We start from the raw sequence: 13,438 nt of genomic DNA on the forward strand, positions 1-13,438 counted from the left end.
GCAGAGTTGACACCACAACCCAGGAGTTCTGACTTCAAGTCCACTGTTTTAACCACTACACTAAATTACTTTGACCGTTTGGATAAAGTGCAGTCAGTAAAGGCCTTAAAAAAATCCCCTTCTTTCATGTATTCCAGGTATTCCCTAAATAACTGAGGTCTTCAAAGGATAACAGAATTATCTGAAAAATAAAATTTATCTGCAGAAAAAAATGGAAAAAAGCTAAAGTTTACATTAGCCTAAAAGAAACATTCCCCCACCCCCGCATTTACCATTGTTAAAATATTTAAGAGGATAAATTTTGGGGACTGCCTGTTCAGATTGCCCCATGCCTATCCTGTCATGACAATACAGCTGGTGACTGGCATGCTAAAAAGCTGCTGCTGTATAATTGATGAAATTATGCATGTTGGTTCTGGTCTGCATATATTTATTTCAAAGCAAAGGAACCTGTTTGACAGAAACATTATAAATAATTACAATTATAAAACTGTCAAGGCTTAAATTCAAGGTCTCAGAGAAAACTTCTTCCCATGCTAGTTTTGTCCTTTTGTATTTGGTAAAATGGATTTTTTTTCTACTCTATGAGCTTTTGTTTTGTTTTGTTTTTTAATGGAGATCAAGCAGCATGGCTCTGGCTTCTTAACTTGTCATCCATGATGTCAGCACATTACTGGGAATGGTGTTTGGCAGTTAACTTGTACTCAGTTTCCTAGCTGGCTCTACAACACCGAGAAGGTAATGTGTAATTAGCAGCCACTATTTAATTTCCCAAATATATTGATTTAGAAACCAGAAAAACATTCCCCATTAGATTTCACATTTTTAAGATAGGTTAAATTTTGAGAATAAGGTATTTCAGAGGGCCCCTTTGAAGATATTTTGCAGTCACACAACATGAGGTTTTTCTGTTGGGAGAATGTCCTACGCCTGCCCTAGTGGCTTATAGGGAGTTGTTTGACAGTTGTCTCAGAGCAGCAGCCAAAATGGGCTGAGAAGATAGGCTTCCATGGTGGAGATGGATCCAAGTTAAGAAACCGTAGGGGATTGTGTTGGACTACCAAAACAGATGTTAAACTGCAATTTGGAAAGCACTTGGGTCTCACAAAAGTTTTCTGATTGATAAACCAAATGTAGAGGTGGAAAGGAATCACAAACAAACTCATGTAATTCATATTTGTATCAAAATAATTTGAATTCATGATGCTATTATGTGGATTTTTGTTCCAATGTGCACAATCCTATTAATGATATCCATACACACTTATAACAATTTAAGTTTCAGGGCCAGATTCTCCCATCTTGCACTTTACACAGTTGTTTAAGCAGTGCAAAGTATATGCAAAATGTGTTTAAAATGCCACTAAATCTGATTTCTTTCCTCACTTACACCTATGATAACATTTTAAACCAACTTTGCACTGGTATAGATGACTTCAGGAGGTACAAGGCAGTGGAGAATCAGGTCCTCAAATCTTTCTAAACCAGGGGTTCTCAAACTTCATTGCACTGTGATCTCCTTCTGACAACAAAAATTACTACACAATCCTGGGAGGGGGGACCGAAGCTGGAGCCCTCCTGTCCTGCGGGGGGGCCCAAAGGCAAAACCCAAACCCCTCCCCCTGGGCAGGGGGGCCAAAGCCAAAGGGCTTCAGCCCCATGCAGGGGGCCTGTAACCTGAGCCCTGCCACCCAGAGCTGAAGCCCTCAGGCTTCAGCTTTGGCCCCAGGTGGCAGGGCTTGGGCTTCAGCTTCCGCCCCGAGCCCCAGCAAGTCTAACGCCAGCTCGGGCAACCCTGTTAAAAAGGGCTCGCGACCCACTTTGGGGTCTTGATCCACAGTCTGAGAACCTCTGTTCTAAACTGAAGGTATCATGATTTGGTAGCAAGAAGCTGGGGCTAGGAGCAAGGAAATCCTGAATTCTAATTACAACTCTGTCACTGAACTGCTGTGTGACTTTAGCCAAGTCATTTACTGTAACCTTTCAGGCTCAGTTTCCCAGTGGGTAAAATGAGAACAAAAATCGCTTAACCTTTCACTCAGTATTGTTTAAATTGCTGTGGTGGATAAGCTAGTGTAGTTGAAAGTGCTACAAACAAACAAAATGTCACTTCAATACTGAAACTCCATTCTCTAGAAAAAGAATAACAGCTTTTATCCATATGCTTCTTCAGTATACAAATCCACTGTCACAAAATAATCTGCACTGAAAGGCACAGTAACGATTAGATGTAAATTCCTGCCTGTGACATTATCCATTCTATGGCAACATGCCAAATACACTGAATACACATGGAATTCTTGCTAAATCAGTAAATTATCAGAGACTTTATGGAATTTTATTATTTTTAATAGTCGTATATAGCACCACAAGTATGAATGGTGCTGTACTGGAAGAAGAGAGACATAAGCCTAATTCTGAATTTATTACATACATTTTATATAAACGTAGCTCCATTTACTTTAACTGAATTACTCCTATTTTGTACTGATGTGAGATCAGAATCAGGTCCATAGTCCTACTCCCTGCCTTGAGTTTATTACAATCTTGGTTAGATATGACAAGACATTACACAATACAGGCAAAGACAGCATCACACAAGGAGGCTAGATAAGAGAGGTTTACACAAAATGAGATTATGCGGATGTTTGTCTGCCATGATATGCATTGAGATATTTTAAATTTTAATTTAGGTTTTATTAGAGTGGCATGAAGTTGTGGTCACTGTTTCATCTGTACTACAGGCTGGTGTGACAGAAATTAAAATGGTTTGCAGAAACCATGAAGAAAGCTTTTGCAGAGACCAAGACGAAGATGTAAAAGCATTAACCTAATGGATGAATGCTTAAGGTAAATTACCTCCATTGGAGTGTGCCATTTTTAGGGCTTCCAGAGAAATAGCAGGTGTTATTTCTAGCTGGCAGATGATCACTTTGGCCTTGCAAATGGCATTAGCAGCCCTCTTCAGGTCTTCAGAATCCAAAAGCAAATTGGCTCCTGCGACTATGACAATAACATTCTGTCCTAGAGAGAAGATTCCATGTTTTAAACTATATACTTCACTTCACTACAATAAATTAAGGTAAATAAAACAACTCTTTGCCCTTTTCTAGTGCCTTTCACATGAGGATTTCAAAGTGCTTTCCAAAAAAACTTGGAAAGCTGCATACTGGTGCACTTAATCATCCAAAGATTTCAGTGACAGCCCACCAAGACCAGTGCATAAAAGAGGTTATACTGTACCGCAAACACAATGGAGTATAGGCATTTTTTGAGGATTTAACATGGACAGATTTTTTCCAAGTTTGATTTTCATGTTCTGTTTGCACTAAAAAGAACCACTAAACTGTACCAAATTGGAGATATCGGGGTCTTGAGTGTCCCCTAAAGATATTTGTGCCTTCCTGTGACGTTACCATAGCAGAAGTAATCACACTGATATAGTGAGTCACGATGCTCAAAATGCATTCATAATTTTAACTGTCCCCTCTTCTTAGGATCACTGGATATTGGATCAAATCTCCAAAAATTATGAGCATCCTGTGAATTTCAAGAAGAGAGAGGTAGCCCTGCTCCAGTTATCAGGGACACTCCACATTGTCAGTGTTCTGAAGCATTGTGAGAACCTGAAACAGGCCCTAGCACCAATGACATGAGTTTTAAGACAGATAGTTAATATTTGACTCATAAGAACTCTTTACAGCATATTAGGAGGGAGTAAAGATGGGCAGCCTGTCCCTTTGAGGGCTCGCAGATGGAATGCTCTTCCAATGGATATGCTGTAAAGCACAACTAGGGCAACAGTTCAAATCCTTTCTGGTGTCCTTTTCATTCTGGTTGTTTGTTTAATGTATATGACTGGATGGGGAGGTTCATTACCCTAGGCACTTGCTATTGTGTTTTTTTAAAAAAAAACAAGCATATTGCCTTTATTTGATTGCAGTTCTGTTTTTAGTTATTCTGTTAAGATACTGAGAGACCTTCAGGCATGGATGCTTGCTAATTAAAATGTATTATTAATCACTAAGTATTAAATTCAATAAACCAGTTGCTTCTGAATCTACAGCTCCTACCACCTGCCTCTGCTGAAGATTCCTTAAGGGGCTGCCAATCACTAAAGGCCACCGATTCTGTAATGGATTGAGTTACTTGGTGAATAAACGGCTAGCTTTTAAAAATGCATTTTTTTTTCTTGAAAGAGACTTCATAGTCCCTTGTGTAAGCAACATGCAAAGCATGTCTCCATGCTGACATTCTGAAGGGAAAGCAGGAAATGGAACAATGATCCCAAGCTTTCCAAAGCAACTCCACTGTCAATGGCTTGGTTTAAAAGAGTTGCATTTGAATAGCAAAACCTCAGCATTTTGGCTGACACCCTGTTTTTCAACAGATAAAGCTGGGCATCTTGGTTGCAGGAAACCTCTCCAACAAATAGATGCCAATCAAAAGCATCTGGATTTTGCTATAGGAATATTCAAAGGCAAACAGCATCTATTTTGCCCAACATACCTTCTGAAAGTTTACATGGTGAGAAGCTAAAAATGGTGAATTGAAGGGGTCAGATGGAATAAAACTGTGGTGGCTGTCCACCTCAACTGTGTGCTACCTACAATCCCAAATTCTACTCACTGGAGTACCTGCATGGTCCTGCTGAAATAATGAGCAGCAAAATAGTTAATTTTAAAGTTAATGGCATATTAAGATAATTGTAGCTGTTTGTTTCAACCTGTTTTTGCAGATTCAAGGTAGAAAGTGCTGCACTGTGTCACAGACAGAAGGGTTTTATTTTGCAACTGTAAAGGGCTAGAGACTTACATTTTGCTTTAGACCAATAGTCCTGCCAGAGAAATACAATATTACTACATCGTACCAGCCAGTACTGGCTCAATCCAACATTTAGAGAAATAATGGATCACATTCTGCTTTTAGCTACTCTGATTTTGTCTGGAGTAACACCACTGAAGACAATGAAGTCACTTCAAATTTATATCAGTAGAAATGAGAGCAGAATCTGGCTCGAAATATTCAAAGTTAGCATTTCTGAGTCTACTACTATGGCAACCAATTTGCTTAAACAAGGACATTGGTGACACCAAGCAGGTGGGAACCCAGCACCAGAGACAATAAAACAGTATTAAATAGCAATGGATACTAACAGTCAGGAAAAGATCATTTCTCTGCAATGTTTATCTTACAATTCCCTTACTTACATTAGTAGATCTTGACTTCAATTAAATGACTAAGGGCTATTCATGTGAGTATGGGTTTGCTCATTAGGGTTTTAGACATTTCATTTAAAATAGCAAGGGGTACATTCTCAACTAGTGTAAACTAGCATAGTTCCACTGAAGAGATGGAGCTACACAAATTTACACCAGATGGGGATTTAGTACTTATTTAAAAAGTCCTTCTGATACTTAAACCAGTATGAATGCTGAGTACATAGATACTGCTTTCAACTGTGCTTCTAACCCTGCCAGCATCACTTGTCAGAAAGACGGTGGCCACTAGCAGTAGGCTGTGGGCTACATGGAGACACTCAGGAAGGTTAATCTGAATTATCTATTTTTTGTGATGAGGTTTTTAAAATTGATTTTCATAAAGAAAACAGACAATGAAAAGTACAAAAAGGTTAATTAACTTTTTTAATGGATTGTTTAAACCAGTGGCTCTCAACCTTTCTAGACTACTGTACTCCTTTCTGGAGTCTGATTTGTCTTGCGTACCCCCGCAAGTTTCACCTCACAATTTGCTTACAAAATCAGACATAAAAATATAAAAGCGTCACAGTGCACTATTACTGAAAAATTGCTTACTTTCTCATTTTTACCATATAATTATAAAACAAATCAACTGGAATATAAATATTGTGTTTACATTTCAGTGTATAGAGCAGTATAAATAAGTCACTGTCTGTATGAAATTTTAGTTTGTATTGACTTGGCTGGTGCTTTTTATGTAATCCTGTTGTAAAATTAGACAAATATTTAGATTAGTTTATGTACTCCCTAGAAGACCACTGCGTAGCCACAGGGTACGTGTACCCCTGGTTGAGAACCACTGGTTTAAATTCACTTTGGAAGTGAATTAAATTAAACTGAATTAAGACCACTTCAGTTCTGAGTAAGAAAATCCAAACTGGGGCTTAATGCAGTTTAATCCAATTTAAATTTACATCTTCAGTTAATACAGATTAATTTTTCTGAGTATCCCTATGTAGGCAAACCCTGAAAACCGCCAAATGAATTTAAAGTGTTATTTTAAAATACATTCTACAAATGCCTTATGACAGGAATATTCAAGGCATGTCTACACTTAAAATGCTGCATCAGCGCAACTGCACCGATGCAGCTGCGCCACGATAACTCTTTAATGGAGATGCTCTAAACCAGAGGTGGGCAAACTACAGCCCGTGGGACCATCCTGCCTGGCCCCGGAACTCCTGGCCAGGGAGGCTAGCCCCCGGCCCCTTCCCTGCTGTCCCCCCTCCCCTGCAGCCTCCGCGCACCATGCCGCCAGCGCTCTGGCCTGCCGCTCTTGCCGGGCAGCACAGCGGTGTGGCTGGCTCCGGCATGGTAAGGGGGCGGGGGGGTCCCTGGGGGCAGTCAGGGGACAGGGAGTGGTTGGAGGGGTCAGGGGTTTTTGGGGGGGCAGTCAGGGAGCAGGGGGGTTGGATGGGTTAGGGGTTCTGGGGTGAGCAGTCAGGAGACAGGGGGCGGTTGGATGGGGCAGAGGTTTTGGGGTGGGCGGTCAGGGGATGGGGAACAGGGAGGCTTGGATAGGCATGGGAGTCCCAGGGGGCCTCTCAGGGGACGGGGGTGGGATGGGGTCGGGGCAGTCAGGGGACAAGGAGGGTTCGATAGGGGGTGGGGTCCTCGTGGGGCAGTTAGGGGCGGGGGTCACAGGAGGCGGCGGTCAGGGGACAAGGAGTTGGGGAGGTTGGATGGGTAAGGGATTTTGAGGTGGGGCAGTCAGGGGGCGGGAAGTGGGAGGGGGCAGATAGGGACGGGGGTACAGCCTTCCCTACCCGGCCCTCCATATAGTTTTGCAACCCCGATGTGGCCCTCAGGCCAAAAAGTTTGCCCACCCCTGCTCTAAACTGATGGTAGAGAGCTTCTCCCATCGGTTTAGCTAATCCACCTCTGCAAGAGGCAATGGCTATTTCGGCGGGAGAGGTTCTCCCACCAACATAGTCTGTCTACAGTGCAGCTTAGGTAGGTATAACTACATTGTTCAGGGGTGTGGATTATTCACACCCCTGAGTGACGTAGTTATACCAAAGTAATTTTGTGATGTAGACCAGGGCTCAGAACACACTGCCAAATACAACAGGGGCCAAATACATGTGAAAGAGCCCTCAAGCCATCAGTGGCGTTTAAGGGCTTGTCTACACGGCCCCACAGTGCAGACTATGGGGGTATGAATTGAACTATGCACTAAAGTATTGCCCTGTAACTGCCCTATGTAGGCCCTGATAGTGTGAACTAAAAGGGACTAATGGGACCACCTTAACGTAAACTAGGTATCTTTTAGTTCACATTAGCAGGGTCTATGCCTGGCAGTTACAGCACAACACTTTACCATGAGCTGCAATTCACGCTCCCGTAGTCTGCACTGTGGCCAACAGACTACTACATCTTAGCAGTCTCTCAACCTATCAGTACAACTGCAATAAGGGCTGCAGAGCTCCTGCACAGTATTTCATAGGCAAAAATGATAATGTCTGTAACTACGAAAGAATATTATGAGAAATAGTTGCTTGACAAACCACACAGTTCAGGAGCATAAGGACAAGTTTTGGGTGTGTCCATGGTGATGTAATTTCTCTACAGTCACTTGATGAACACATTAATAAGCCCCATTTGCCAGTATATTAAAATAAGATGCTACTTCCAGGTACCAGTTTCCTATTAGCCCGCAGGACCACAACATGTGTTTTACTTTATGCAAAGGATATTTCAGTCACATTGACATTCATGTTCTGCACGTTTTTTGCCTTGTTTTGCTAGTCACTTCTAAATGTATATTTTGAAAAGCTTTCTGTGGGTACATGTACATGTAGTGCTTTGCTATTGAAGTGTGCCCACGCTTTATAAAAAGTGTGAGAATTCAGTGTTCATGAAATGACTGAATAATAGCAATACCTATAGGCAACGTTAATTTAGGCAGGCAGTGTGCTTGCTTTTCCACACACTGTTCTGCCAGTGCACCTCACGTCTACCCTGCAACAGTCCTGTTATTCCAGTCCTGTGCCCTCACTTTGTTTTGCTAATGCACCTTGATTATTGCCTGCCACAGTCCTTGCTGTTCCTTCTCTGGGCTTTTTCTATGCGTGAAGGAATTGCCAGACTGGATCAGAGTAGTGGTTCACCTAGTCCGGTATTGTCTCTAGCGATGGCCACTGCCAGATATATCACAGGAAGAGGAATGTGCCAAAACTGACGGGGATAATATGGAATAACCTACCCACTGAGGAAGTTTCTTTCCTATATAGAGACTGCCCTGTAACTGCTTCTTTATTTATATAAAACAAAACAGAAACAATATGCATAATAATTTTACAGAGTTCCTATAAACCAGTAATACATTGTTGGGGACAGGGTGCTGTAGGAATGGTAAAAGCAGTGGGGTAAAGGAGGTGAAAAAGGGATGCAGCAGTAAGTGGGAGTGGAAAGTGGGACTACACATCTGAAAAGGGGAAGTGTTCAGAAAAACTGCTGGGGGCATGTTACAGTTCTTTGCTTTGAGGGGAGGGGGGAATGCCACCATCTGCAAGGTCTTGTTGACAAGCCCACTTGTGAAGCTGGAGTTTATGTTTAGTAAGCACCTATCTGGAAGCAGTGAACATTTCCAGAAAACACAGATTGCAAAGGCTGCCACAAAAGCTAAACTTTAAAATGCATCTGAATTGTGGATTTCACAGGACCACATAATGGAAATGTTGATCGTGACTCCATACATCGAGTTCCATTTTGCTCTTAAAGCAGAGACTCAACCTCTTTGTTTTGTATGAAAAATACTGTGCCTTCTCCCTAAACGTACAGCACTTACTCTGCCTACAGAATTAATTTTCTGAGAATTTACAAGTGACTCTGGTAACTAGCTTATGAGTTAAAATTAATTATAGTAGAGTCCTTTAAGAAATTTAGCATTTGTGTCTCTTCTTTGTCCTGAATGATCTTAACAGAATAATGCAGACTCTGCAAAAACTTTAACTCTTCCCTTACAGGAATAAGACAGACTGATATAAGCTCTTTTATACTGACATAACCGTATCCACATGGGTGGGTTGTACTGCTTAAACTATACTAGCATTGCTATAGCAATACAACTTGCATGTGTATACAAACTCTTAACCCTGGTCTACCTATGAGTTTAGGTCGAATTTAGCAGCATTAGATTGATTTAACCCTGCACCCGTCCACATAACAAAGCGATTTTTGTTGACTTAAAGGGCTCTTCCCCAATTTCTGTACTCCTCCCCGACGAGGGGATTAGCGCTGAAATCGACATTGCTGGCTCGAATTTGTGGTAGTGTGGACGCAATTTGATGGTATTGGCATCCAGGAGCTACCCCAGAGTACTCCATTGTGACTGCTCTGGACAGCACTTTCAACTCAGATGCACTAGCCAGGTACACAGGAAAAGCACCAGGAACTTCTGAATTTCATTTCCTGTTTGGCCAGCGTGGCATGACCCCATGCAGAGCTCATCAGCAGAAGTGACCATGCAGTTCCAGAATCTCAAAAGAGCTTAAGCATGGACCAAATGGGAGGTACTGGATCTGATCGCTGTATGGGGAGATGAATCCGTGCTATCAGAACTCTGTTCCAAAAGACAAAATGCCAAAATATTTGAAAAAATCTCCAAGGGCATGAAGAACAGAGGCTATAAGAGGGACCTGCAGCAGTGCTGCGTCAAACTTAAGGAGCTCAGGCAAGGCTACCAAAAAACCAAAGAGGCAAACAGCCGCTCCGGGTCAGTACCCCAGACATGCCGCTTTTATGATGAGCTGCATGCAGTTCTAGGTTGTGGCCCTACCACTACCCCACCCCGTACGTGGACTCCTGCAAGGGGGCACTCTCACACAACAGGGATGAGGATTTTGGGGACGAGGAAGATGATGATGAGGCGGAGGATGAAACCATTCTCCCCGACAGCCAGGAACTGTTTATCACCCTGGTGCCAATACCTTCCCAACCCTCCCAAGGCGGGCTCCTGAACCTTGAAGGCAGAGAAGGCATCTCTGGTGAATGTATCTTTGTAAATATAATACATGGTTTAAAAGCAAGTGTGTTTTATGATTAATTTTCCCTGAAGACTTGGGATGCATTCGCGGCCAGTACAGCTACTGGAAAAGTCTGGGGATGGAGCGGATATCCTCCAGGGACATCTCAAAGAAGCTCTCCTGGATGTACTCCCAAAGCCTTTGCAAAAGGTTTCTGGGGAGGGCAGCCTTATTCCGTCCTCCATGGTAGGACACTTTACACCATGCCAGGCCAGTAGCATGTAGTCTGGAATCATGGCATAACAAAGCATGGCAGCGTATGGTCCTGGTGTTTGCTGGCATTCAAGCAAAATCCGTTCTTTATCTCTCTGTGTTATCCTCAGGAGAGTGATATCATTCATGGTCACCTGGTTGAAATAGGGGAATTTTATTAAGGGGACATTCAGAGGTGGCCGTTCCTGCTGGGTTGTTTGCCTGTGGCTGAAAAGAAATCATCCCCGCTTTTAGCCACGCAGTGGGGCAGGGGCCCGTTCACGCTGAGCTGTTCGCGTTTGTCTGGCAGGGATCTTCCCTGATACCAGTCACGCGGTGGGAGGAGGGGTGAAGCGATCATCCCAGAGAATTGGGTGGTGGGGGCGGTTTAGCTGGGTTTGTGCTGCACATTAACCCGAAAACCGCAGCCCCTCCTTTTAAATGGCCAAACCAATAAGTGCTTGGTATGGGAAAGGAGGGCGCTGATGTTTGAAACCATTCACTGTGAAAGAGTCTACCCATTGTTCTCTAAAATGTCTCTTTTTAAATACAACTCTCCCTTTTTTCCTCCCGCAGCTGCAGATGTTTCAATGCTCCCCCTATCATGTCCGTCCCAGAGGCGAACGCAGATAAGAAGGCGAAAAAAAACGCACTTGTGATGAAATGTTCTCTGAGCTCATGCAGTCCTCCCGCACTGAAAGAGCTCAGCAGAATGCGTGGAGGCAGACAATGTCAGAGTCCAGGAAAGCAGAAAATGAATGTGAGGAGAGATGGCAGGAGCAAGATGGTAGGTGGCAGCAGCATGATGAAAGGAGGCAATGCTGAGGCTATTAGAGGATCAAACTGATACGTTCCAGTGTATGGTTGAGCTGCAGGAAAGGCAGCATGAGCACAGACCGCCACTGCAGCCACTGTGTGACCACCTGCCCTCCTCCCTAAGTTCCATAGCCTCCTTACCCAGACGCCTAAGAACGCAGGGGGGAGGAACGCCCTCCGGGCACCCAACCACTCCACCCCAAAGGACTGCCCAAGCAACAGAAGGCTGGCATTCCATAAGTTTTAAAGTGCAGTGTGGCCTTGTCCTTCCCTCTTCCCCTCCTCTCCACCCCACCCAGTGCTTCCCTCCTCCCTCACCAGTCGTGGGCTACGTTGGCAGTTATCCCCCTATTTGTGTGACAAATTAATAATGAATACATGAATTTGAAACAACAATGACTTTATTGCCTCTGCAAGCAGTGATTGAAGGGGGGAGGGCGGTTGGCTTTCAGGGAAGTAGAGTGAACCAAGGGGCGGGGGGTTTCATCAAGAAGAAACAAACAGAACTTTCACACCTGGCCAGTCATGAAACTGGTTTTCAAAGCTTCTCTGATTCGCACCGCGCCCTCCTGTGCTCTTCTAACCGCCCTGGTGTCTGGCTGCGCGTAATCAGTGGCCAGGTGATTTGCCTCAACCTCCCACCCAGCCATAAACGTCTCCCCCTTACTCTCACAGATATTGTGGAGCACACAGCAAGCAGCAATAACAATGGGAATATTGGTTTCGCGGAGGTCTAACCGAGTCAGTAAACTGCACCAGCGAGGTTTTAAACTTCCAAATGCACATTCTACCACCATTCTGCACTTGCTCAGCCTGTAGTTGAACAGCTCCTGACTACTGTCTAGGCTGCCTGTGTATGGCTTCATGAGCCATGGCATTAAGGGGTAGGCTGGGTCCCCAAGGATAACTATAGTCATTTCATCATCCCCAACAGTTATTTTCTGATCTGGAAAGTAAGTCCCTTCCTGTAGCTGTTCAAACAGATCAGAGTTCCTGAAGATGTGAGCGTCATGTACCTTTCCCGGCCATCCCACTTTGATGTTGGTGAAACGTCCCTTGTGATCCACCAGTGCTTGCAGCACTGTTGAAACGCACCCCTTTTGGTTTATGTACTGGCTGCCAAGGTGGTCCGGTCCCAAGATAGGGATCTGCGTTCCGTCTATCGCCCCACCACAGTTAGGGAACCCCATTGCAGCAAAGCCATTCACTATGACCTGCACATTTCCAGAGTCACTATCCTTGATAGCAGCAGCTCAGTGATTGCGTTGGCTACTTGGATTACAGCAGCCCCCACAGTAGATTTGCCCACTCCAAATTGATTCCCGACTGACCGGTAGCTGTCTGGCGTTGCAAGCTTCCAGAGGGCTATCACCACTCGCTTGTGAACTGTGAGGGCTGCTGTCATCTTAGTATTCTGGAGCTTCAGGGCAGGGGAAAGCAAGTCACAAAGTTCCATAAAAGTGGCCTTACGCATGCGAAAGTTTCTCAGCCACTGGGAATCATCCCAGACCTGCAACAATATGCAGTCCCACCAGTCTGTGCTTGTTTCCCGGGCCCAGAATCAGCGTTCCACGGCATGAGCCTGCCCCATTGCCTCCAGGATGGCCAAATTGCTGTGGCCCGTGCCTTGAGAGAAGTCTGTGTCCATGTCCTCATTACTCTCCTCACCGTGCTGCTGTCACCTCCTCGCCTGGTTTTGCAGGTTCTGGTTCTGAACGTACTGCAGGATAATGCGCAAGGTGTTTACAATGCTCGTAACTTCTGTGGTGATCTGAGCGGGCTCCATGCTTGCTGTGGTATGGCATCTGCAGGAGAGCAGAGTGGCAGCGGAAGCCTATCGCACCATCTGCTGCCAGCAGCACCAGGACACAACAGCGGCGGCATCAGCGAGCTGAGCTGAGCGGGCTGCATGCTTGCCGTGGTATGGTGTCTGTAGGAGAGCAGGAGAGCAGAGATGCAGCGGAAGCGGTGGCTGATGACCTGGAAGGTGGATTCAGGAGAGCAGAGCTGCAGCGGAAGCGGGAGCCCATGACAGCCAACGTGGAGAAATTCGCTATCGAGGAGAGCAGAGTTGCAGCAGAAATGGTGGTTCGATGATGACGGTTAGCAGGCCTACTGCACTGTTTGCTGAAAGCAGTATGG

General features: G+C 44.4%; 1 protein-coding gene across 3 annotated transcripts in view; it reads right to left on the reverse strand.

Annotated features, from left to right (window-relative positions):
* The window catches only part of RBKS (ribokinase), a 112,981-nt gene that overhangs the window by 44,165 nt on the left and 55,378 nt on the right, over positions 1 to 13,438 (reverse strand). For 2 of the 3 annotated variants that reach the window (XM_048843436.2, XM_048843437.2), the window contains exon 5: positions 2,860 to 3,024. The exons of the other annotated variant lie outside the window; for it this stretch is intronic. In XM_048843436.2, the coding sequence (XP_048699393.1) occupies positions 2,860 to 3,024 (165 nt within the window). The remainder of the gene's footprint in view (positions 1 to 2,859; positions 3,025 to 13,438) is intronic. 3 annotated transcript variants of the gene reach the window in all.

Source organism: Caretta caretta, chromosome 3 (genome assembly GCF_965140235.1).
Source record: "Caretta caretta isolate rCarCar2 chromosome 3, rCarCar1.hap1, whole genome shotgun sequence".
In the NCBI taxonomy this organism is placed as follows: domain Eukaryota; kingdom Metazoa; phylum Chordata; order Testudines; family Cheloniidae; genus Caretta; species Caretta caretta.